Raw genomic sequence first — 23,782 nt, 5'->3', positions numbered from 1 at the left:
GTCGCACTCCACGGCTTACTCTGATTCTCAAGAACGACTGGTTTTTTATGGTCCTGCAATATTCCAAGAGTTCTTTTAATCGTTACTTCGAGAGTTCTTTAGTATCCGAGTACATTAGACAGTAAGACTGTTTTGAAGTTGTCTTTCAAAACGCTCAGAATTCAACTGTCTTCATTTACCTCTATACAACATGGAGCCGATTGTCTGGAGACATTGTCGATAGACGGAGACATTTTCCCGTTTTCTTTTTTAGTCGTCGCAGCACCCGCCACTACAACAGAGTTCATCCCCACCACTTGTTTCCATTAGCAGCATTTCGGTATATACTTTATTCATGCACGATCCCGGAATAACTTAACTTCCAGGATCTTTCCAGACCGTTATGCCGCATCCGTTTTCGATCCTGGTGTGGCATTACATATTCTTCCCCAACATTGCAGGAGCATCCATATTAAAGATAAAGTCATCTTTAACTGCTTATGTTTGCCATAGTTTTAAAATATTAATATTCAACTACCTTACCTTACCTTACCTTTTGATCGGAATTTTCTTAACCACTTGATCGGGAAACCTTCCACTTCATACCAATAGCTCGATTCTAATAGTGGTTCAACCTTTTTTCTACTGTCAATCCGCGTGTACACGACTGGTAATGTGCGTACATACAGCACAGTGTTCCGTTTCTTGCGAGGCCCGCCGCGCCGTGGCGAAAGGGCTAGGAAACCTCTTAATGGAAGGCATCGGCATAACTATGACCTGCCGTTGTTGTTGACCATTATCGATGGGAATAAGTAAAAGTAAGGCCGCCTATAGCAATAAACTGTGGGTCTTCGAGTTTTGTAATAATTAGCCGTTGTTACGAAATATGAAATTATGACAATAAGAGTTTTGCCTATAAACCATAAAGAAATAAGGTTTTTGTTATAACAAGCTTAAGACAAAGTTCTTGCATCTTACGAGTTTGGATAACATTGCAGTGGTTAAACAGTTGTTGTTCGTGTGCAGGTTGATGTCGCCCGAGCCGGCAGCCCGCAGCTCCCTGTTCCCGCGGCTCGGCTCGCGCTTCCGGTACAGCGGCCGCACCCAGTACGAGTCGCGCCGCGCCGCCGCGCCCCGCGCGCCCCCGCACTTCACGCGCACGCTCTCCGCGCGCCGCCTCGCCTCGCGCAGCATGGACGGTACGTAGACGCGCCCCCCGCCCCGCCCCGCCCCGTGCGCCCCGCACTTCACGCGCACGCTCTCCGCGCGCCGCCTCGCCTCGCGCAGCATGGACGGTACGTAGACGCGCCCCCCGCCCCGCCCCGCCCCGTGCGCCCCGCACTTCACGCGCACGCTCTCCGCGCGCCGCCTCGCCTCGCGCAGCATGGACGGTACGTAGACGCGCCCCCCGCCCCGCCCCGCCCCGTGCGCCCCGCACTTCACGCGCACGCTCTCCGCGCGCCGCCTCGCCTCGCGCAGCATGGACGGTACGTAGACGCGCCCCCCGCCCCGCCCCGCCCCGTGCGCCCCGCACTTCACGCGCACGCTCTCCGCGCGCCGCCTCGCCTCGCGCAGCATGGACGGTACGTAGACGCGCCCCCCGCCCCGCCCCGCCCCGTGCGCCCCGCACTTCACGCGCACGCTCTCCGCGCGCCGCCTCGCCTCGCGCAGCATGGACGGTACGTAGACGCGCCCCCCGCCCCGCCCCGCCCCGTGCGCCCCGCACTTCACGCGCACGCTCTTCGCGCGCCGCCTCGCCTCGCGCAGCATGGACGGTACGTAGACGCGCCCCCCGCCCCGCCCCGCCCCGTGCGCCCCGCACTTCACGCGCACGCTCTCCGCGCGCCGCCTCGCCTCGCGCAGCATGGACGGTACGTAGACGCGCCCCCCGCCCCGCCCCGCCCCGTGCGCCCCGCACTTCACGCGCACGCTCTCCGCGCGCCGCCTCGCCTCGCGCAGCATGGACGGTACGTAGACGCGCCCCCCGCCCCGCCCCGCCCCGTGCGCCCCGCACTTCACGCGCACGCTCTCCGCGCGCCGCCTCGCCTCGCGCAGCATGGACGGTACGTAGACGCGCCCCCCGCCCCGCCCCGCCCCGTGCGCCCCGCACTTCACGCGCACGCTCTCCGCGCGCCGCCTCGCCTCGCGCAGCATGGACGGTACGTAGACGCGCCCCCCGCCCCGCCCCGCCCCGTGCGCCCCGCACTTCACGCGCACGCTCTCCGCGCGCCGCCTCGCCTCGCGCAGCATGGACGGTACGTAGACGCGCCCCCCGCCCCGCCCCGCCCCGTGCGCCCCGCACTTCACGCGCACGCTCTCCGCGCGCCGCCTCGCCTCGCGCAGCATGGACGGTACGTAGACGCGCCCCCCGCCCCGCCCCGCCCCGTGCGCCCCGCACTTCACGCGCACGCTCTCCGCGCGCCGCCTCGCCTCGCGCAGCATGGACGGTACGTAGACGCGCCCCCCGCCCCGCCCCGCCCCGTGCGCCCCGCACTTCACGCGCACGCTCTCCGCGCGCCGCCTCGCCTCGCGCAGCATGGACGGTACGTAGACGCGCCCCCCGCCCCGCCCCGCCCCGTGCGCCCCGCACTTCACGCGCACGCTCTCCGCGCGCCGCCTCGCCTCGCGCAGCATGGACGGTACGTAGACGCGCCCCCCGCCCCGCCCCGCCCCGTGCGCCCCGCACTTCACGCGCACGCTCTCCGCGCGCCGCCTCGCCTCGCGCAGCATGGACGGTACGTAGACGCGCCCCCCGCCCCGCCCCGCCCCGTGCGCCCCGCACTTCACGCGCACGCTCTCCGCGCGCCGCCTCGCCTCGCGCAGCATGGACGGTACGTAGACGCGCCCCCCGCCCCGCCCCGCCCCGTGCGCCCCGCACTTCACGCGCACGCTCTTCGCGCGCCGCCTCGCCTCGCGCAGCATGGACGGTACGTAGACGCGCCCCCCGCCCCGCCCCGCCCCGTGCGCCCCGCACTTCACGCGCACGCTCTCCGCGCGCCGCCTCGCCTCGCGCAGCATGGACGGTACGTAGACGCGCCCCCCGCCCCGCCCCGCCCCGTGCGCCCCGCACTTCACGCGCACGCTCTCCGCGCGCCGCCTCGCCTCGCGCAGCATGGACGGTACGTAGACGCGCCCCCCGCCCCGCCCCGCCCCGTGCGCCCCGCACTTCACGCGCACGCTCTTCGCGCGCCGCCTCGCCTCGCGCAGCATGGACGGTACGTAGACGCGCCCCCCGCCCCGCCCCGCCCCGTGCGCCCCGCACTTCACGCGCACGCTCTCCGCGCGCCGCCTCGCCTCGCGCAGCATGGACGGTACGTAGACGCGCCCCCCGCCCCGCCCCGCCCCGTGCGCCCCGCACTTCACGCGCACGCTCTTCGCGCGCCGCCTCGCCTCGCGCAGCATGGACGGTACGTAGACGCGCCCCCCGCCCCGCCCCGCCCCGTGCGCCCCGCACTTCACGCGCACGCTCTCCGCGCGCCGCCTCGCCTCGCGCAGCATGGACGGTACGTAGACGCGCCCCCCGCCCCGCCCCGCCCCGTGCGCCCCGCACTTCACGCGCACGCTCTTCGCGCGCCGCCTCGCCTCGCGCAGCATGGACGGTATAGAACATACCGACGGTATAGAATAGGTATAGAACAAAAAAAACAGGCAAACCGCTGCCTACTGCATTCGGAAAAGCTAAAGTCACTGAAACGATTAGTAATAAATAGAGATCGCTCGATTTCATTATCGTTCTGTTTACATTAAAGTAGTTTATTATTATTGGGCGGCTCAGCCCGCTAGTCTCGGCGCGCGCCGTGCTGCCGCCCGGGGGCCGACCCGCCTTAGGAACTCGAATGTAAACACAGACGCGCGCCTGTTTATGTTACGATGAAATCATCCGGATTCCTACTCAATCAAAGTCTGCTCTGGATCGGACGGCTCCTGTTGTATCTCTCACATCAAGTTAATAATGCCGTTTTTTTGCACTTTCTGAGACTGATCCCGCGTACACGGCACATTTGGTATTAAGAGGTTGCCAGAGCTCATAAACATCAACAATGTAATGATCGTTTGGAACCTTTGGATCTGCGGAGGGACTTCGGTTCCCTCTGTATTTTGTACCGAATGTTCCATGGGGAGTGCTCTGAGGAATTGTTCGAGATGACACCGGCATCTCGTTTTTACCATCGCACCGCCCGCCACCGGAGTAGAGTTCATCCATACTACCTGGACCCACTGCGGGCATCGACAGTGCGTTTCCAGAGGTCTTTTCTGCCACGTACCATCCGGCTATGGAATGAGCTCTCCTCCACGGTGTTTCCCGAGCGCTATGACATGTCCTTCTTTAAAAGAGGCTTGTGGAGAGTATTAAGCGATAGGCAGCGGCTTGGCTGTGCCCCTGGCATTGCTGAAGTCCATGGGCGACGGTAACCACTCACCATCAGGTGGGCCGTATGCTCGTCTGCCTACAAGGGCAATAAAAAAAAAAAAAAAAATGTAAATGCCATCGCCCATCGTGGGATACGAGTTCTAAGTCTTAGTTCTATAGTATGTCTCACCCTTCAAACTGGATCCCTACTGCTTCGCAGCAGAAAGGCGTGAGGTAGTGGACCTACCCGTGCAGGCTCACAAGGCCCCACCACTTTAAAAGCTATGTTTATATAAAGCAAGTTACCTGCAGTCAAACTGCGTAAGCAGTTTTGCGTGGCATGGTTTAAATGAAAGCGTAACTTTTTATGAATAAATATATTATATTACATACATAGATACATACTAGTAATTACGTATATTATATTGTGACGATTATTTTTGTTCGCGTCAATTTTAGTAATGAATGATGATGATGAATAAAATAAAATCTATAGTATTTTCGCGAAAACTGTAAAAAAACAGTTTTTGCAAAGTATTACACTTGTACGTTCGAATCCAATCTTGAAGTGGATGACACAAAAAAGTCGGGATTCAGTAAATATCCTCATCATCATCAACAGCCCACAGTCGTCCACTGCTGGACATAGGCCTCTCCCAATTCACACCACTGAGCCCATTAAAGACACACAGTAAATATCGCTTATGACAAATACATTAATAAACAAACAAAACAGTCACTTCTAAACTTCTAATTTGAAGACACACACATCTCGGGCTTGTCGTAGTTCCGAACTGAGCGCTTACGTAGCTGTGACACGTAGCGACGTAACCTTGCCAAGTGTGACACCAGACTCAATTTAATGCTAATTTATTGTGACTCATGAGTGTAAGGCCGAGTGCACACTGACGACTCGTGAGGGATGTTCACAACTATTGGTTAGATTTTTTGATATTAATAAGCAGAATTCGAGATTACGATATAATTAAGTATTTTTTGGGTACTTTAAGTATTGTCATCTCCTAAGAAGTTAGAAGTTAGTTAAGAACGTAAATATTGAAATACATGTTTGTAAATGCGTTCACTTGGCGGGTGAACGAGCTCACAGCTGGTGTTAAGTTGTTACTGGAGCCCATAGACATCTACAAACGTAAATGCCGCCACCCACCTTGAGATATGAGTTCAAAGGTCTCAATATAGTAACAACGGCTGCCCCATCCTTCAAACCGAAGCGCATTACTGCTTCACGGCAGAAATAGGCACAAATAGGCAGGTTGGGACCTACCCGTGTGGACGCGCAAGACATCCTACCACCAGAACTTAATATAATTTTTTCAATATATAACGTTTATAATAATTACTTAAGGTTTTTCGTTATGACAAACGGTTTTCGGTGAATACCTTTAAATACAGAATAAAAATATTTGTATTATTAATTAATATTATTAATTAATAATTAATTAATGAATAATTAATAAATATTATAAAGAGGAAAGATTTGTTTGTTTGTTTCGAATAGGCTCCGAAACTACTGGACCGATTTGAAAAATTCTTTTTCCATTAGAAGCCGACATTGTCCCTGATGAACATAGGCTACTTTTTTTTTTTTTTTTTTTTTTATTTTTTTTTTTGGTTTCATGTGTGTTTTAATGTTTCCGAAGCGAAGCGAGGGCGGGTCGCTAGTTATTAATAAATATGTGAATTGTTGACATCATCTCGCACACCGCCGTCCGCGTTCGCAAAAAATCTGCCCTGCTCGTCTAGTGAAGTAGTCGATATTAATAAACTGTTTACTCACAGCATCTAGATACATTACACCGTACGCGATACGAAAACAATCAGTTATTTGCGAATATCCATCGAGATCGGTATCCGAGGGAAAAATATATTTTAATATTCATTTTTTAGATGTTTTCTCGATTTTTTTTTGCCACAGTGTTGCTTTAACCAGACCATTGGATTTATCGTTAAAATATTGCCCGTTGATTTTTTTGTGGAGCGTATAATTTCGGTTTTTTGGTAAAAGTAATTGTAACAATATACACATTTAAATATATAAGACAGTGAGATTAATTACGATTTTTTTTATACACGGGACTTACTGAAGTGTCTGTTGCTTGGTGATTAGTGTACTTACTGATTTAACCTCACCATGGTGTTCAAAGATTGCTGGAATCCGAATTGTACTTCGCGTATGTATTAATAGAATGTTACTAAGGAGTTTCTGTGGGGAAATTGTTTGTACTTATGATTGAGTGGTATCTCGAGAGCTTTCGTCACATAGATTCTAAAATCAAAAACAAATCTTTTCACGAGCGCCTTTCGCCACATTGTAAATGCCGCCACCTCTATACATGAGGTCTCCAAGTCTCAATTGTATGGTTAGTGACTGTCACAACCTTCAAACTGAAACGCGTGAGTGCTCCGCGGCAGAAACTGGGAGGACGGTGATACATACAATAGACCTTGTCAAAATTTGCAGGATCAATTTTTGCCAATTTTTTTTATTGCTTAGATAGGTGGGCGAGCTCACAGCCCACCTGGTGTTAAGTGGTTACTGGAGCCCATAGACATCCACAACGTAAATGCGCCACCCACCTTGAGATATAAGTTCTAAGTTCTCAAGTACAGTTACAACGGCTGCCCCAACCTTAAGACCGAAACGCATTACTGCTTCCCGGCAGAAATAAGCGGGGTGGTGGTACCTACCCGTGCGGACTCACAAGAGGTCCTACCACCAGTAAAAAGTATATATATATGACATAAAATAGTATGTTGCATATAAAGAGGTTGAGAGGTATTAGTCATATGTTGGATTACTCACATCGTGAAATTCGAATTTATTTTAACAAGATATTTATTCTTTCAACGCTGAAGACGTCTCTACATAAATTTAATGGAAGTTTGTTTATACGATATATCATTTCTCACGGCATATGTTTACTATGGTCATTTAATAAAACGTGTGAAAATTAAGGATGTGTAAGCTAAGATATAACTGTTATACAAATTCGCGGACACATAAATTCGTATTTTAATAATATTTAAAATATAGACCCAACCCTATGATGACTAACGTGTAATGAGATGATCCGATTACGTACAAAATGGGATAACTTTTAGATTTCGTGTAGGGGACTGTGCTGGGGACACAAGTTGAGATTAAAGTTGTCTCATATTGAGGCCAGTCGGTGTTTTTTTTGTCATCGAATTGTGTCTCTTATAAAAGTATATTTTTCTTGCGTATAAGTGTTTATTTCACTATCTATACTAATATATAAATCTACAGTGAACTACTGAACCATGAATCCGATCGACTTGAAACTCGGTATCCATGTAGAAAATACATGTACTTAATGGATAGGCTAATATTTATATGAGTGTTGGACTCCCTAATAATAATGACAATAAATAATAATGTTAATTTTAAATGCCCAGCGAAGCCGGCGAGTACCTACGACTTGATATATATATTCTCAGCTGCTTGTTTCAGTGTAGTTTTTATTCGTCGTATTTAGTTCGAGTCTCATCTTGAAATCATTTGACAATGACATTTGAAAAATTTGGCTCGCGTTTCGGTTCGATTTGCGATCGCTCGTTAATTTATTTATTTAAATATTTCCAAATTTAGAGTGTAACGCATCATGTTTTATGGTTTTCAGTACAGTTTGCATGTTCACAACCAGGGCCGGATTTAAACTTAATGCCGCACCTGGGCACCGGAAAAAAATCCGCACCAATACTGGAATTTTACCGAAACTTATAGTTTATATATTTTATTTTTTTAAATTAAAATAACTAATTTATTGCAGAAACTTTATCATATGTTATATATATTCCAAAAACATAAATAAATATTTGTTTTTTTTGTAACAATTATAAATTTTGCACTAAGGGTGAATCATAATTATATAAAAAAAAACTAATTAAATTTCTTTTATTCCAGAAAATAGAAAAATCAATTATTATTTTAAATGTCCAAGGAAATAAATTGTTTTAATCATTTTGATTATTATTTTTTACCAAAAGTGCCAAAACTATTATTCACAAATAATAGATGAATTGAATTTGTTGAATTATCACAGTATTATTAAACAGTTAACTATTAATTAATAGAATTGATTAATTATATTGAGCAATTTTTTTTTACTTTCAACGATTTGCCGCCTTAAAAAATTTGCCGCCCTGGGCACTTGCCCCGACTGCCCCTAGTGTAAATCCACCACTGTTCACAACTAACGTTATTGAAATATTGTCGTCGACAGCGCTCGCTGGAGAAAAGGACGAGAGTCTCCCCGGGGACGCGGCCAAGCGGCACACCATGCCGCCGCAAGCCGCGCCGCGCCCCGCCGCCCGGGACAAGGTATGTACCTGTGCTAGGGCTACTTATGTCTTTTATCTACTAATATCTATTGCCACGTACCATCCGGCTATGGAATGAGCTTCCCTCCACGGTGTTTCCCGAGCGCTATGACATGTCCTTCTTCAAACGAGGCTTGTGGAGAGTATTAAGCGGTAGGCAGCGGCTTGGCTCTGCCCCTGGCATTGCTGAAGTCCATGGGTGACCGTAACCACTCACCATCAGGTGGGCGGTATGCTCGTCTGCCTACAAAGGCAAAAAATATATCTCCGAATAGTCATTTACGGCATATTCTTCTAATTATTAAGCGAGTAGGCAGCGACTTGGCTCTGCCCCTGGTAGTCCTGACGTCCATGAGCGATGGTAACCACTTACCATCAGGTGGGCCGTATGATAGTCTATAGGGCAATAAAAAATTATTTTTTTTAGAGTAAGAGACATTTACTGCTGCTTCTCGCATAGTTCAATTTACTGCACGTCCCTTAACACTCTCGACAAGGATAATAGGATTTATAAGTAGGCGAAAACTAGGCTGTGTCAATGACAATACCAATGTCGATGGAAGACGGTAGCCACTTTATACTAGGCGGGTCCTTAGGTCAAGAAACATAGACAAAGGGTTGAATGAAATGAAAAATATGAAAGGGTTGAAGCCTTGAATGGATCAAGATGGCTTCCATGTTCACGGCATGAACTGATTGGTACATTAGCAATCATGAATACAACACGCTTAGGTCACATTAGCATGTTCTAGATAATTTTTTCATATTTTTTCTTTACATAGAAAACTAATCATTTACTGCATGGTATGTTACTCAATGGTAATCAAGCATAAAGTTCAATTTGAAGTAACCAGCGTTCTCACGACACTTAAATTTGAGGCCGTCAGCGCAAAAGTGGCCTAACCCACTATTCATATTTGTGCTTATGTATTGAAATTTATTTAAAACTTAATAGATTTTCATGCAAAATCGGCCTATCCCTAGTTTCATCCGTAGATAACAGATGACTTTGTAAACATAATTTTAGCGCGTAATTTTTTTGCCCACGAAGTATTGTAAAGGTGAATTCGAACCACATTATCTCCATACTAACTATGATAAGCTTAGGCCATGTCTGGTTGTAGTGTTGACCGCTGGAACCCCCCTACTCTGACCGGGTTCTGACTTTGGACGAAGGCTCTAAAATTCTTTGGGCCCGCGGTCTGCTCCCAACACCATGCAGATCGTCAAGTCCAACATAATCCGTGCGCCCCCTAGGCGCGGGGACGTTGTAGGAGGCTCGGACACCGGAACGAAAAAAAAGATCACTTTTGCGCTGACGGCCTCAATAATTAATGTAAGCGAAGTTTCCGACAACGTTGTCTTGTCGTGACGTGTTGTCGTGACGTTAGCGCGCGTTCGGTCACTGCGCCGATGTTGGGAATCGAGAACTGTTGTTGGGTTAACAATAATCAATAATTTTGTGGTCGTGTCAGAACACATTACTCAAACGTGCTGTGTAATTTATATGAATAATGGCATGCAGACTAACATTACTAAAAGTTCGTTATAAAACAAATAGGATCACCGCTTCAGCTGATTACTGTTATGATGTTGTAACTTAACTTTGTTACTGGTGGTAAGACGTTTTGTGAGTTCGCACGGGTAGGTACTACCACCACACCCCCTACCTCTGCGGACTCACAAGAAGCCCTACCACCAGTAAATTAGTTGCTACTAGTTAGTTCAAATTGTAAATTTCACCTTTAACCATAGCTATACCATACTATAGCATAACCATAGTTCTAAGGTGTCAGTATAGTCAAATTCGATCATAATGTGTACTTTAGGGAACAGATGTAGGAACCGGACGGTCTTTGTTGAATTTGTTAACTGCCCCGTGATCTAAAGTTGGCTTGGTGATATCTAACCCCCCTCGCTCCCCCCCACGCGGCCGGAGCAGCAGCGGCGCGCGTCGGGAGGGACCGCCTCCTCCGCCAGCTCGGTCGAGGGCGACTACCACGCCGACTCACTCCACCCACTCGGCCTGATCCACAAGGTGACCACAGAACCTCGGGATACCCACAAACTTTGACGGACTTCCTAATGTGTATATTCAAATTGAATGACTTTTGTAAACGTGTAGTCCTTGTGTTCTAAATGTGTATTGATAACGATCAATATCCTTACAATTGTCGATAGAAAAATCAGTACTAATCACACCGAACCTCGGGATACCGCATACTTTATATCCAAACTTTGACGGACTTCCTGTATATTCAAATTGAATGACTTTTGTAAACGCGTATTACTTGTGTCTTAAATGTGTATTGAGTATCAATATCCTTACAATTAATGTCGATAATAAAATCAATACTAACCATAATAAGAATAACACTAAACAAGATTCATTTTGCATCGAACATACTAGATCATGAATCATTCAATTAACATTCGTTAAAGTTCCATAGCGTTTTTCCTGCACGAAACAAAGTAGACTAATGAATCGTGTTAGATTTAGATTTTGATAATTTTATGATGTGCTACTTACGTCTGCGCCACGCAGAACACTCTGTGATCCGTCAATGTCCAATATCTCACGTTTTTGCGTCGATTTCTTCAGAAGCCCCCACCGGGAGCCGTGAAGGTGATGCCCACTGGCCCTGTCGAGAGGAAGGATGAGAAACAACCGGTCGAGCAGAGAAGACCTGCTGAGAATGGTGGGTTTTATTACTCCGGCACTAACGGCAATGTTTGACGGTGTAGTGTTAGCATGCCCGTTTGTCTGCTGACAATGGCAATAAACAGAACATTTACGTATAGAGTATCTTTGAGATCATACTATACAGCAAAGAAGAGCAACACGCCTAGCTTTTCTAAAATTAAATTCATTTTGTCGACTTTCTCCCATCAATTCGTTTTTTTCATGTTTGTTTTTAAAATTAATATTTGTATATGAAATCTTTACATTTTTATTTAGTTTTATATTTGTTATAAATAAAGTTTCGTAAATTATTAATAAGAGTTAAACTATGTGTGTCACGCCAAAAAATTTTTTTTATTTAAATTGGTCCATTTGTTGCTCACCCCTGCTATGTAACTATGTAACACCCCTATGTAACAAACGTTCCTCCCATTCGTCTCACAGGCACCGACACGACCAGCGACCCCGGAGCGATGAACAACTTCGAACAGTCTCCGAAGAAGTCCAAGGTAAAATTCACATGCCTATGTCTATGACTTTGAACACGTAAAAGAACACGCAGGAATGGTAGTGAACACACTGGCGAGTTTGTGATCTCTCACTGTAGAAATTAGTTGTCGAATCCACATCGACGCGTTGTGGCGACCAGTTGAACTGAAATCGGGCCAGTTGTTAGATTGTGTTGAGTATTCATGTTGGAGACAACCGCCAGACAGACTCTTCTCTTGCTATGAGTTGGGCGGAGAGTCTGCTGGAGGGCCGCAGTGCGACTGGTCGTCACAGAGCCCGTTGTAAATATGTAAATGCAAGCGATAGAGCAGCGCATGGACAGCAAGCGATAGAACATGCAAACTTTATGATTCATTTCGCTCTGTTACGTTGTTTCGGAGACGGGAATTTCATTTTGAAATCCCTGAACAATGCAATCTTTATTTATTTCTGTTCTTTATTTTATTTATTTTTTAATTTGAATTTTTTCTCCTTTCCTTCTCCTAATTCCTGTCCAAAGGGAGGATTCGGCTTATTCGGCAGCCGTAAAGATAAGTCGCCTAAAGAAAAGTCGCCGAAACGTGACAAATCGCCTAAACCGGACAAGTCGCCGAAAACAAAGGACAAAAAGGAGAAAGAACCTAAAATCAAAGTGGCCGCACTTGACACTTCCGCCGACAGCTCCAACTTGGATAGTTCTCTGGATAAAAGTCCGAGTAAGGACGAGAAACCGAGCTTTACTAAGCCTTACGAGTACACGGACACAGAGAAAAGCCCCTCGCGCACTAAGCCCTTCATTCAAGGAGGGTTCAGTTACGAAAAAGAACCAATATCTGATGGAAAACAAAGGGCTGGTGATGAGGCTCAAAGTCCGACTACAAGAAAAGCCGGACTCGCATTCAATTACGCACCAGGTGAAGACAAAAAAGTTGCCGAAAGCGCTGAAAAACGAAAAACTCCTGAAGATCCTAGCAAATTGAAAACGCCTGGGTTGGACTATGTACAATCAGCAGCTTTGAAGGAGCAAGCTAAGAATTTAATCGATCCCACATTAGCTTTGTTGGACTCCGAGAGAATGCACCATGAAGTACCAACGCCGCTGCCGGTCGTGGCTCCCAAACCAGACAATGAGGTACAAGTTGTCATAATTACTGGTAAATATAACCCGAAGTCAAAGAAACTAGATGATGCCAACGGAACCATCCTTATTACCAAAGGAATGCTAAACAAGTCTAACGGCAAGATACAGACTGACAAAGAATTAATCAATACAAAGTCTGGACAAGTTAATTACACGGATCCCGCGACAGGCAAACAAGAAACGAAAAACGGTCACGTGGATTCAAAATCTGGCCATATATTATTTACGTCTGCTGTAGTCGACCCGAAAACTGGTAAAATTGATCCCACATTGGCTCAACAATATTGTTTCGTGGAAAAATCTTTGGATAATGTTGGCAATAAGCCTGGTCGTGATGTAGATTTGGTTGTAATAACTGGGAAATATGACGGCAAACATAAGAAATTGGATGCTTCTCACGGACACGTTGATGTGTCTAGAGCAGTAGTTGGGCCCGACGGTACTGTAAGTTCTAATTACGGTCTGATCGACCCACGAACGGGAAAGATAGACTACATTGACCCGAAGACAGGCAAACAAGAACCCAAACAAGCCTACGTCGATCAAAAAACAGGAAACCTTCTGGTTACGACCGGCGTTGTTGATCCGAAATCTGGTAAAGTGGATTCTTCACTAGGTCAACAGTTCAGCATCGTCGAAAAGGACGCAACTAAAGCAAACAGAGAAGTGCGACTGGTTGTTGTTACGAGCAAATATGACATAAAGAACAAGAAGCTAGATCCAACATTCGCTCACGTTGATTCCGTTAAGGGAGTTCTGAGTGGATCTGATGGTAAGATTTATACTGAATATGGCATAATTGATCCTAGAACTGGAGAGATTCAGGTCACTGATCCCAAAACGGGCAGAGAAGAAATTAAACAAGCCCAAGTTGACCCTAAGACTGGAAATATCCTTTTGCTGTCTGGTGTTTTAGATCCAAAAACAGGACAGTTGGATACAAATTTGGGACAGCAATATAGCATCGTTGATAAACCTATAGATACCTTTGGCCCAGTACCCGGGAAAGAAGTGCAGGTCGTTGCTATTACTGGGAAATATGATACTAAGAACAAGAAACTAGATAATCCCAATGGCTTTGTTGAGACATCCCAGGGGATTATAAGCGAGAAAGACGGTAAAGTGTACACAAACTTCGGTGTGTTAGATCCGAACACCGGGAAAATTCATTACACTGATCCGAAAACTGGCAAACGTGATTCCAGACAAGCCAATGTCGATCCTAGAACAGGAAGTTTTCTTCTTACATCCGGTGTCATTGATCCTAAGACAGGCAAAACTGACTCTTCTTTAGCTCAACAATTTAATGTCGTCGATAAAGATGCGCCAAAAGGCATTCCTGAAAGATATGCTAATCTGGTTATTATCACGTCCAAGTATGACCCCAAAAACAAGAAGTTAGACATCACAAACGCACATATCGATAGCGTTCCAGGCAAATACGACTTTGATGACAAGGTTCACACTGATTTCGGTGTCGTAGATCCGGTATCGGGTGAGATAACCGTTATAAACCCAGTTACCGGCAAACAAGAAGTGAAGAAAGCCACGGTAGATCCCAAAACTGGTAATATGCTGCTGACCACTGGGGTTGTTGACCCTCAGACTGGACAAGTTGATCCTACATTAGGACAACAGATTACTGTAGTAGACACGCCCAGAGATAAATTTGCAACAGTACCGGGAAGACAAGTTCAACTCGTCGTTATTACAAGTAAATATGACCCTAAATACAAGAAACTTGACAATCCGAATGGACATTTGGAAACATCACGAGCTATAATTGGTAATGACGGTAGAGTCCACTCTAACTTTGGAGTGATCGATCCCAAAACTGGAAAGATTGAGTATATTGACCCTAAAACTGGCAAACAGGAAATCAAACAAGCAGTTGCTGATCCTAAATCGGGTCATCTCATAGTTTCTTCGGGTATCGTAGATCCCAAATCAGGAAAGGTTGACTCGTCTTTAGCCCAGCAACTGGCTATTGTTGACAAGGATTCTAAAGCTATTCCCGAGAAATTCGTTAACTTGGTCATTATAACGTCCAAATATGACCCCAAGACTAAGAAGCTAGACTTGGCTGATGCCCACGTGGATACTATACCCGGTAAAATTACACCTGATGATAAAGTACACACTGACTTTGGAATAGTAAACCCGAATAACGGAGAAATTATTCTAACCGATTCTATTACGGGCAAACAAGAAATTAAAAAAGCTAGTGTTGATACAAAGACTGGCAATCTACTTCTTACCTCTTCAGTAATCGATCCACTTTCAGGACAAGTTGACCCCACACTAGGTCAACAGATCAGTGTAGTCGAAAAACCTAAGGACACATTCGCCACAATCCCTGGCAAAGAAGTTCAACTCGTAGTAATCACGAGTAAATATGACCCCAAAACAAAGAAATTAGATAACCCTAATGGATTTATTGAAACGTCCAAGGGTGTTGTAGCTTCTGACGGTCAAGTACATACTAACTTCGGGGTCATAGATCCTAAGACCGGCAAGATCGAACACGTTGACTCTAAAACAGGCAAACGTGAATTGAAACAAGCCACCATCGACTCAAAGACAGGACACTTGACCATAAGTACCGGTGTTGTGGATCCCAGAACAGGAAAAGTCGATCCTGGTTTGGGTCAACAGCTGACCATTATTGATAAAGACGCTCCTAAAGAAAGATATGTCAATTTGGTCGTAGTAACATCGAAATACGACCTTAAGAACAAGAAACTAGATCTATCGAATGGACACGTTGATACCCTTCCTGGAAAAATTGGTGCTGATGGTAAGGTACACACAGAATTTTGTGAAGTCGACCCAGTCACTGGGGAAGTCACTCTAATAGATCCTATTACCAAAAGAAGAGATGTCAAGAAAGCAACAGTTGACCCTAAAACTGGAAATCTGTCGCTCACGTCTGGAGTCGTTGATCCCCAAACAGGTCTAGTCGATCCTAGCTTAGGACAACAAATAAGTGTTATCGAAAAACCAAAAGATACATTTACTCCTATACCAGGAAGAGAAGTACAACTCGTTGTTATAACTAGTAAGTACGATCCTAAACAGAAGAAACTTGACCATCCTAACGGTCATGTCGATACTTCGAGAGGCGTCGTAGCTGCAGATGGTCGAATTCACACGAATTACGGTATTATCGACCCTAAAACAGGAAAGATTGAATACATAGATCCCAAAACCGGGAAACATGAAACTAGACAAGCATTTGCTGAATCACCAATTGGATTCAAGTCTGGCACTCTCATATTGGCCTCTGGAGTTGTTGATCCAAAGACAGGCAAGATCGATTCATCTCTAGCACAACAACTTACTGTTGTTGAAAAAGAAACGAAACCCGTTGAGAGAGAGATTCACTTAGTTATAATAACGACTAAATATGACCCAAGGACCAGAAAGATTGACCCAAGTCAAGGTCATGTTGACACTGTCAGTGGAACCGTTAGTCCGGATGGTAAAATACGAACGGCCTTCGGAGTAGTTGATCCCGCCACCGGAGAAGTTTTAGTTACGGATCCAAGGACAGGAAAGCAAGAAATTAAAAAGGCTCAAGTTAACCCTGCAACTGGCTACATGGTTATCACATCAAATGTCGTCGATCCAAAATCTGGTAAAGTGGATCCAACCCTTATTCAGCAATTTAGTGTAGTCAATAAGCCCGTTGTGCAACATACTAAACCAGCTTCTAAAGGTGAAGTTCGTCTCGTTATTGTCACAAGCAAATACGACCCTTACACCAAGACAGTGGATGCGGGTACAGGCGTTGTGGATGCTTCTAAAGGATACGTTAGCGCTGAAGATGGAAAAATACACACAGATTTTGGTATTATTGATCCGCGATCTGGACAAATACTTTACAAAGATCCTCTGACCGGAAAACAAGAACTAAAACAAGCTGAAATCGATCCCAAGAGTGGTAACTTGATTGTCACGACTTCTGTGGTAGATCCGAAGACGGGCAGAATTGAGCCTACATATGCTCAGCAAATCACTGTGGTTGATAAACTAAATGTCATAGCTCCAGCAACCCAGAGGGTTAGTATTTCACCAGTAAAACAAATACCCACACCTGTGAAAACAATACCCTCTCCTCTGCAATCACCAGTTCGCACATCGTCGCCGATAGTAAGCAGTTATGCGCAGAAATCCGCACCTTTAACTCCAACCACGCCGAAATCACCTGTTAAACCTACTATGGCGCCTCCAGAACCACCCAAGCGAAAGATTGTTAAAATCATGGTCATCTTTACTAAACTTGATCCTAAGACCAAGAAACCTGATATGAATACTGCGGAAGTCGAACATTTGACAGGTATTTTAGATCCGAATGGCTTAATTGAAACCAAGTATGGTGTTATCAATTCAAACAAAGGTTGTATTGTATTAAGTGACGGTGCTGGTCAAAAACAGAACAAAGATGGAATAATTTTGCCGGAAACCGGGCAGATCTTTATCAACTCTGGAGCAATTGATCCGAAGACTGGTAAGATCGATCCTAACATGGGCATGCTTTTAAGCGTCGCGAAACAGGACGATCCCGTAGTTGAGATCACAACTATAACTGGCCCCATTGACCCGAAGACTGGTAAAGTTAGTGTAGATGACGGTACAGTAGAACTCACAAAAGGAAAGGTAGATGCCGAAACTGGACACATTTCTACGAAATATGGTGTAATTGACCCTTCAAATGGTGTCATATTTGTAACTGACACTTCGGATACAAAACCTGTCGAAATTGATGAAAACAATGGTCAGATTACTATAAGAGGAGTTACTGACCCGAAGACTGGAAAAGTGGATCCTAAATTGGGTCAGGTGATTGTTGTTGGCACTCATATTGATCCTGTAGTCGAAGTTACTACTTTTGTTGGTAAAGTTGACAACAAAAAAGGAATTATCGACGGCAAACACTCTGTAATAGAAAGTACCACTGGGCAACTGAATCCTGTTAACAATAAGATAGACACTAAATATGGTCAAATTGACTTGGTAAAGGGAACAGTAACTTACAATGACCCCAAGACAGGCAAATTTGAAAGTCACGATTTGAAAGTTGACCCGGTTACAGGACAGTTCTTATTGAAAACCGGACAAGTCAACCCTAAATCTGGTAAACCAGACAAAGATGTTGGCCGATTGATATGCTTGAGAATTATTCGTAACAAAGTCGATCCTGTTTCCGGAAAACAAATTGTTTCTAATGACCCGAAGAACGTCAAGGTAGATCCGAAGACCAACCAGATTTGGATATCTGGTCCCAAAGATCCTCAAACTGGTGAAATATTGTACACTGCAGGCCAAGTAGACCCTATGACTGGATATATCATCACTATTTACGGGCGAATGGACCCCAGAACGGGATATATTGTTAGAACAACTGACATTGACAAATCTTTTATAAAAGTCGATCCAGTTAATGGACAAATATATACTGCTACTGGTGAAGTAGATGAAAACAATGAGCTTCTATACTCTGCGTCGCAAGTTGACCCTGGCTCCGGAGAAATTTATACTAAATTGGGTAAAGTTGATCCAAAGACCGGTCGCATTGTGATTGTCAAAATATATGTAATAACACAGAAAGATGACAAGGGCAGGGTGAAGGAAGTCGATCCAAAAGAATGTACAATCGATGAGACCACAGGCAGGATCATTACCACTAAAACGGTCTATTTGTACCAGATTATTGACCCAATAACAGGAGAGACCATTGATGTAGATCCAGATGATCCCAGACTCAAGGGAGCCAGGACAACAGTCACTCAAACTATGACCTTGTCTGGCAAGATTGATCCAGTAACTGGTAGAATTAAAACAGAATATGGTGACATTGATCCAGACACTGGCGACATTGACCCTAGCACTGCAGTCAGGGACCCTGTAACTGGACAATTAATTCTTCATTACTCTCAAATCGATCCATCACATTTCGAAGATAAAAGCGGCAACTACACGATAGAGAAGGAGACGCAAGACCTACCGGCGAACATTGACATCCAAACAGTAAACACGCATAAATTTTCTACGTTCGGTAAAGACGAAAGTCCACAAAGAGGCGACGAACCCAAAACCTTCACAGAGTACACGACGAGCGAACACATCAGGCACCAGGGCTACGTGTCTTCCAACACTCCTTTATCCTCTAAGATCCCCGTTTCCCAACGCGCCAAGAAGACTCCCACGCCGCCGGTCGTCGTGAAGACGACCACGAAGCAACTGTTGACCAAGAACGAGGAGGGAGTCACGCACAACGTGGAGCAGGAGGTGGAGAACCTGGGCACCGGCGAGGTCACCTTCTCCACTCACACGAACAAGGTGCGTTCATTGACCCCCAGTAACTGGCAAACGAGACGCCACTCCCTCTTTTATTTTATTTTAATTTTTTAGTGTGGCATAATTATTTGTTGTTTTTACCAAGCTTCCGCTCGTAGTTCCGTGTGTACAGTAAAAGCATGCCGGTCTAACCTTAACTAGGCGGAAAGCCTCGAGCCGCTGGAGGGCAAGAGTCCGTACGTGACGGCGCGAGCGGTCACCACGAGGACGGCGACCACCCACCACGACCTCGACACCAAGGCGAAGACTCAGCAGCTCGAGGAGAAGACGGTGGCCCACACGCTCACGTCGTCAGCCACGCGACAGGAGCAGCGAGTGCTCACTCAGCAAGTTAAGACGATGGTCACCACCGGCGATCAGGTACACACACGCCCGCCCCCCCTCGTCCCCTTCGGTTCATCATTACGCATGAGGCCTTTTTATTTTTTTTGTTAAAACGCCTGATTGATGACAGCTTTTTGTTTGAACACTGAACGGCGCTAAGAGCTTTGGAAAGCAACACGCCATGTACCGACGCTCCTTGAGCTTGCATGCCTCAAATGTTCTCATGAGGAGGTTACCGCGAGGCTTGCTGATGCATTTTTGAACCTTTTAAACAATCAATTACTATTCATTATTCGTGTTATTTTATCGTAAAATACAGAGTAATGTACCTAAAATATTTTGATAAAGAACCAATAAAATTATTAGTGTTAACAAAAATGATTCGATAATTTAAAAAGCTGCCATTGCATGTATTGAATTCTAATTCGTTTTTTTGTTTTCTTCCCTTAACCCTCCCTCGGCGGACGCGCATGGCTCGCGGAACGAACCCTCATCCCCTCACCCCGCCTCATACATAACCCAATCACGGTCATGCATTGTGGACCCTAAAACCGCCCTTTGCGTTTACAACCAAATCTGATCCTTAAAACCTCCGGGTCTCATGTATTCCCTTACCCCTGGGTAACGATCATACGCCATGTCCCACCTTGCGAGTTCGGGTGTTGTCCGCGGACAGCTGACCAGACGCGGCTCAGCCAGTTCACTGAGCAGTGGCGACTCTGGCACGCCGATCGACTTGGACGAGGGCGCCGGCGAGGGACACTACTACGTCACGGTGAGCGTCCGCAGCCGCACTAGCGGCCCCACGAGGAGCGATTCTCGTAATACCACTATTTTTTACTGGTGGCAGGACCTCTTGTGAGTCCGCACGGGTAGGTACCACCACCCTGCCTATTTCTGAAGCAGTAATGCGTTTCGGTTCGAAGGGTGGGGCAGTCGTTGTAACTATACTAAGACCTTAGACCTCATGTCTCAAGGTGGGTAGCGGCATTTACGTTGAAAATGTCTCTGGGCTCCAGTAACCACTTAACACCAGGTGGGCTGTGAGCTCGTCCACCCATCTAAGCAACAAATAATAAAAAATTAACTTTATTTTTCAGAACTCTCAATAAAATACATAAAAATGTTTTTTTAGTAATGGCTTTAAAGTTCTTTATAATTACACACACACACAAAGTTTAAAAGGGTGAGTAATGTCTGTTCACACACAATCGCATCGCGTGTTGCATGACTTTAGAATTGTGACGTCAGCATGCGGATTGAGAGCAATGTGCGATTAATCTTACTGTTAGGTAGCCTAGTGACGGGTCCTGTCTCACCCGACCGGACGGCCGCCGGACAATGTGCGCGCCTCACCTACTCAACAATGTTATCCGACTTCAGTCCCGCGAATGAGTGTGTCCAACGTTTTTGTAGTTAATATTAACTAAAAAAACGATTTGAAAATTATCGTCTGATCTCTTTAGTATAACAGGCTCAATTTTATACGAGAAAGGTAATGTAGATTGTTTTGTGCTTATACAAATCCATTAAAGTTATTAATTATGTGAGTTTTAAATATAAAAATTCATGATTCGGTCCTGATTTTTCGTGTTTTTTGGCAGGTGTTTATCCCTTTGATTGTCGTGTAGGTCACCGGTGCCCTACGCGGCGCACTTAAGTAATCATATCGATTTCTATTACTATGCGCCTGGATTGATTAACTTGGTCTTCTCTTGTTTTTTAGTGTTTTGGATCTTTTAAAAATAAATTTATTGTTAGTATCGTTCGGATTGGTCTTTCCCGGAGTCTACTAGATATTCGGGTGCCTTAGTGACAGAAAACGGCATTGTTACTTCAGAGTGGTGAGCACAAATGGCTATCGAAAAACTATTTGTATCACTATCGAGAAAAAATGTATAGGATTTAAACAGCGCCCCCTACCGGCCGTAATAATAATTAATTTACTTACTTTCGGTTCGCAATCGTATCGTCATGTTCTCGAAAATCGAAACTTATACTCATAATTGAGAACACGAAAATTGTTTTGACATGCGGTAACGTAAATCTTGAAGGCTAGCTGGCTGTCGAGTAATACCGTCTAATGTAATGTTCCGGTTTCGTATCGACGACTCGATACATTTACATTACGATTTCGATAGATTTTCGTGCTTGACGTTACTGTACGCGACGTAGGGCATCGGTGAGCTACAAACACTGCACGACAGTTGAAGGGTTAAAATGAGTAGTAAAATCCCTTGATTTGGAACAATATAATCATATCAGATCCTGTAGATCGAACAGTGGATGTCACCCTAAACACGTCATTATGGATCCTCCCGATCCATTAACGGCGCTTTTAGGTACCACAAGCACCGGTCACCGTTCTCGTCCGTCGCTTTCGACGAAGGGCTCGACGAGTAAATTAACCCTCAGACACAGCCCACTGAGTTTCTCGCCGGATCTTCTCAGTGGGTCACGTTTCCGATCCCGCGGTAGATTCTGCGAAGCACGGCTCTTACTAGGGTTCGTGTTAGTAACGTCATCAGGTTTGAGCTCCGTGAGCCCACCTAGTTAAGGTTACGCTGAAATAGCCTCTCAAGGCTATCAGCTTAGGTAGGATAAAAATGATTAAATGAATAAGCTGGTTGATGTGTTGTTATCGACGCCAGGAGCCGGGCTCGTACCGCACGACGAGCAGCAGCACCGCCACCGGAACCGCCCCGCTCGGCGCCGCGCTGCGCGCCGCCGCCACGGTACGTCACGACACGATTTAACCCTTTTTTATTGCTTAGATGAGTGGACGAACTCACGGCCCACCTGGTGCTTAGTCCATAGATATCTACAATGTAAATGCCGCCACCCACCTTGAGGTATTAATTCTAAGGTCTCAGTATAGTTATAATGGCTGCCCCACCCTTCGAACGCATTACTGCTTCACGGCAGAAATAGGCAGGGTGGTGGTACGTACCCGTGCGGACTCACAAGAGGTCCTAGCACCAGTAATTACGTAAATTATAATTTTGTGGGTTTGATTTTTATTTTCACGATTATCCTTCACCGTTGAAGTCAATCGTGAACATTGATTAAGTACGTATTTCATTAGAAAAATTGGTACCCACCTGCGAGATTCGAGCACCGTTGTATCGCTAGATAGGAATGCACCGGGCGTCTTATCCTTTAGGCCACGACGACTATGACGACGACTCACCTTATATTGTTAATTTAAGAATTGCCTCGAACGGCTTACCAGGAAATCTCAGTCCGCCAAACCGTACTACCAAGTTCTTACTTCCCGAAACCTATAAGCTTTTCAAGTAGCGCAGAAGACAATAGAGCTAGAGAGATAAGCTCATTGTAATAGGTTAGCGCGTGACAGCAGCAGAGTCATACACCCACTGCGGAGGCACGCAGTGCTTCCAAAATTAACATTCGACAAATTGTAGGAAAGAATTTCCCAAAGGAATATGTTATTAGTAATACCTCGGTATAAAGAATAAAGGTCCGCCCCCTGGGCGTCCGTCGCAGGAGACAGAGCACTATCGCAGCTCGCGGCCCAATGATAGGTCAGATGTTAAGTGTAATGTTATTAAGATTCTTCATTCCTGACAAATCATTATGTGAACAGAGCACGGCAAGCGCGCCGCCCACCGATGAAGCCGCAGCTGGGGAGGTCGTCTCCTCACAGACGATCAGCTCGAAGACGCGCACCGTCGAAACCATCACGGTCAGTACTTCACATCTGTCCTTCACTTACTTTTGTAATTAAATCAGTAACAAGTATAATTGTACGTGTAACTGTACCCGCTCTCATCTCACATTACAGTACAAGACGGAACGTAACGGCGTCATCGAGACGCGCGTCGAACAAAAGATCACGATTCAATCCGACGGCGACCCCATCGACCACGACCGAGCCCTCGCCGAGGCCATACAGGTACGCGTCACGCCACGACCCGTCACGCCCCGTCACGCCCCGTCACGCCATGTCACGCACCGATCATAAAATAATTGATAGTAACTTGGTCATCGTCGCTGGCGGGCGCCGGGCAGCCCCCGCCCGCCGCTGAATGCGACTCTCCTCACGTGTTGATCGAGGAAGGACACGTCATCT

The 23,782-nt window shown here is 46.3% G+C and overlaps 1 protein-coding gene across 5 annotated transcripts in view; it reads left to right on the top strand.

Annotated features, from left to right (window-relative positions):
• The window catches only part of LOC101742298 (protein 4.1 homolog), an 86,775-nt gene that overhangs the window by 59,380 nt on the left and 3,613 nt on the right, over nt 1-23,782 (top strand). The window contains exons 8-17 of one of the 5 annotated variants that reach the window (XM_038018062.2): nt 1,006-1,178; nt 8,596-8,693; nt 11,295-11,391; nt 11,820-11,884; nt 12,385-19,347; nt 19,507-19,725; nt 20,366-20,464; nt 22,341-22,424; nt 23,297-23,395; nt 23,495-23,605. In XM_038018062.2, the coding sequence (XP_037873990.1) occupies nt 1,006-1,178; nt 8,596-8,693; nt 11,295-11,391; nt 11,820-11,884; nt 12,385-19,347; nt 19,507-19,725; nt 20,366-20,464; nt 22,341-22,424; nt 23,297-23,395; nt 23,495-23,605 (8,008 nt within the window). Of the gene's footprint in view, nt 1-1,005; nt 1,179-3,552; nt 3,579-5,938; nt 6,523-8,595; nt 8,694-11,294; nt 11,392-11,819; nt 11,885-12,384; nt 19,348-19,506; nt 19,726-20,365; nt 20,465-22,340; nt 22,425-23,296; nt 23,396-23,494; nt 23,606-23,782 lie in introns of those variants that run through there. The other 4 variants (XM_062674420.1, XM_038018067.2, XM_062674418.1 and 1 more) reach the window with 4 other exon arrangements.

The sequence above is a fragment of the Bombyx mori genome, chromosome 20 (genome assembly GCF_030269925.1).
Source record: "Bombyx mori chromosome 20, ASM3026992v2".
Lineage (NCBI taxonomy): Eukaryota > Metazoa > Arthropoda > Insecta > Lepidoptera > Bombycidae > Bombyx > Bombyx mori.
Note: the sequence above shows the minus strand (reverse complement) of the source record. Positions and strands in the feature narration are given on the sequence as shown.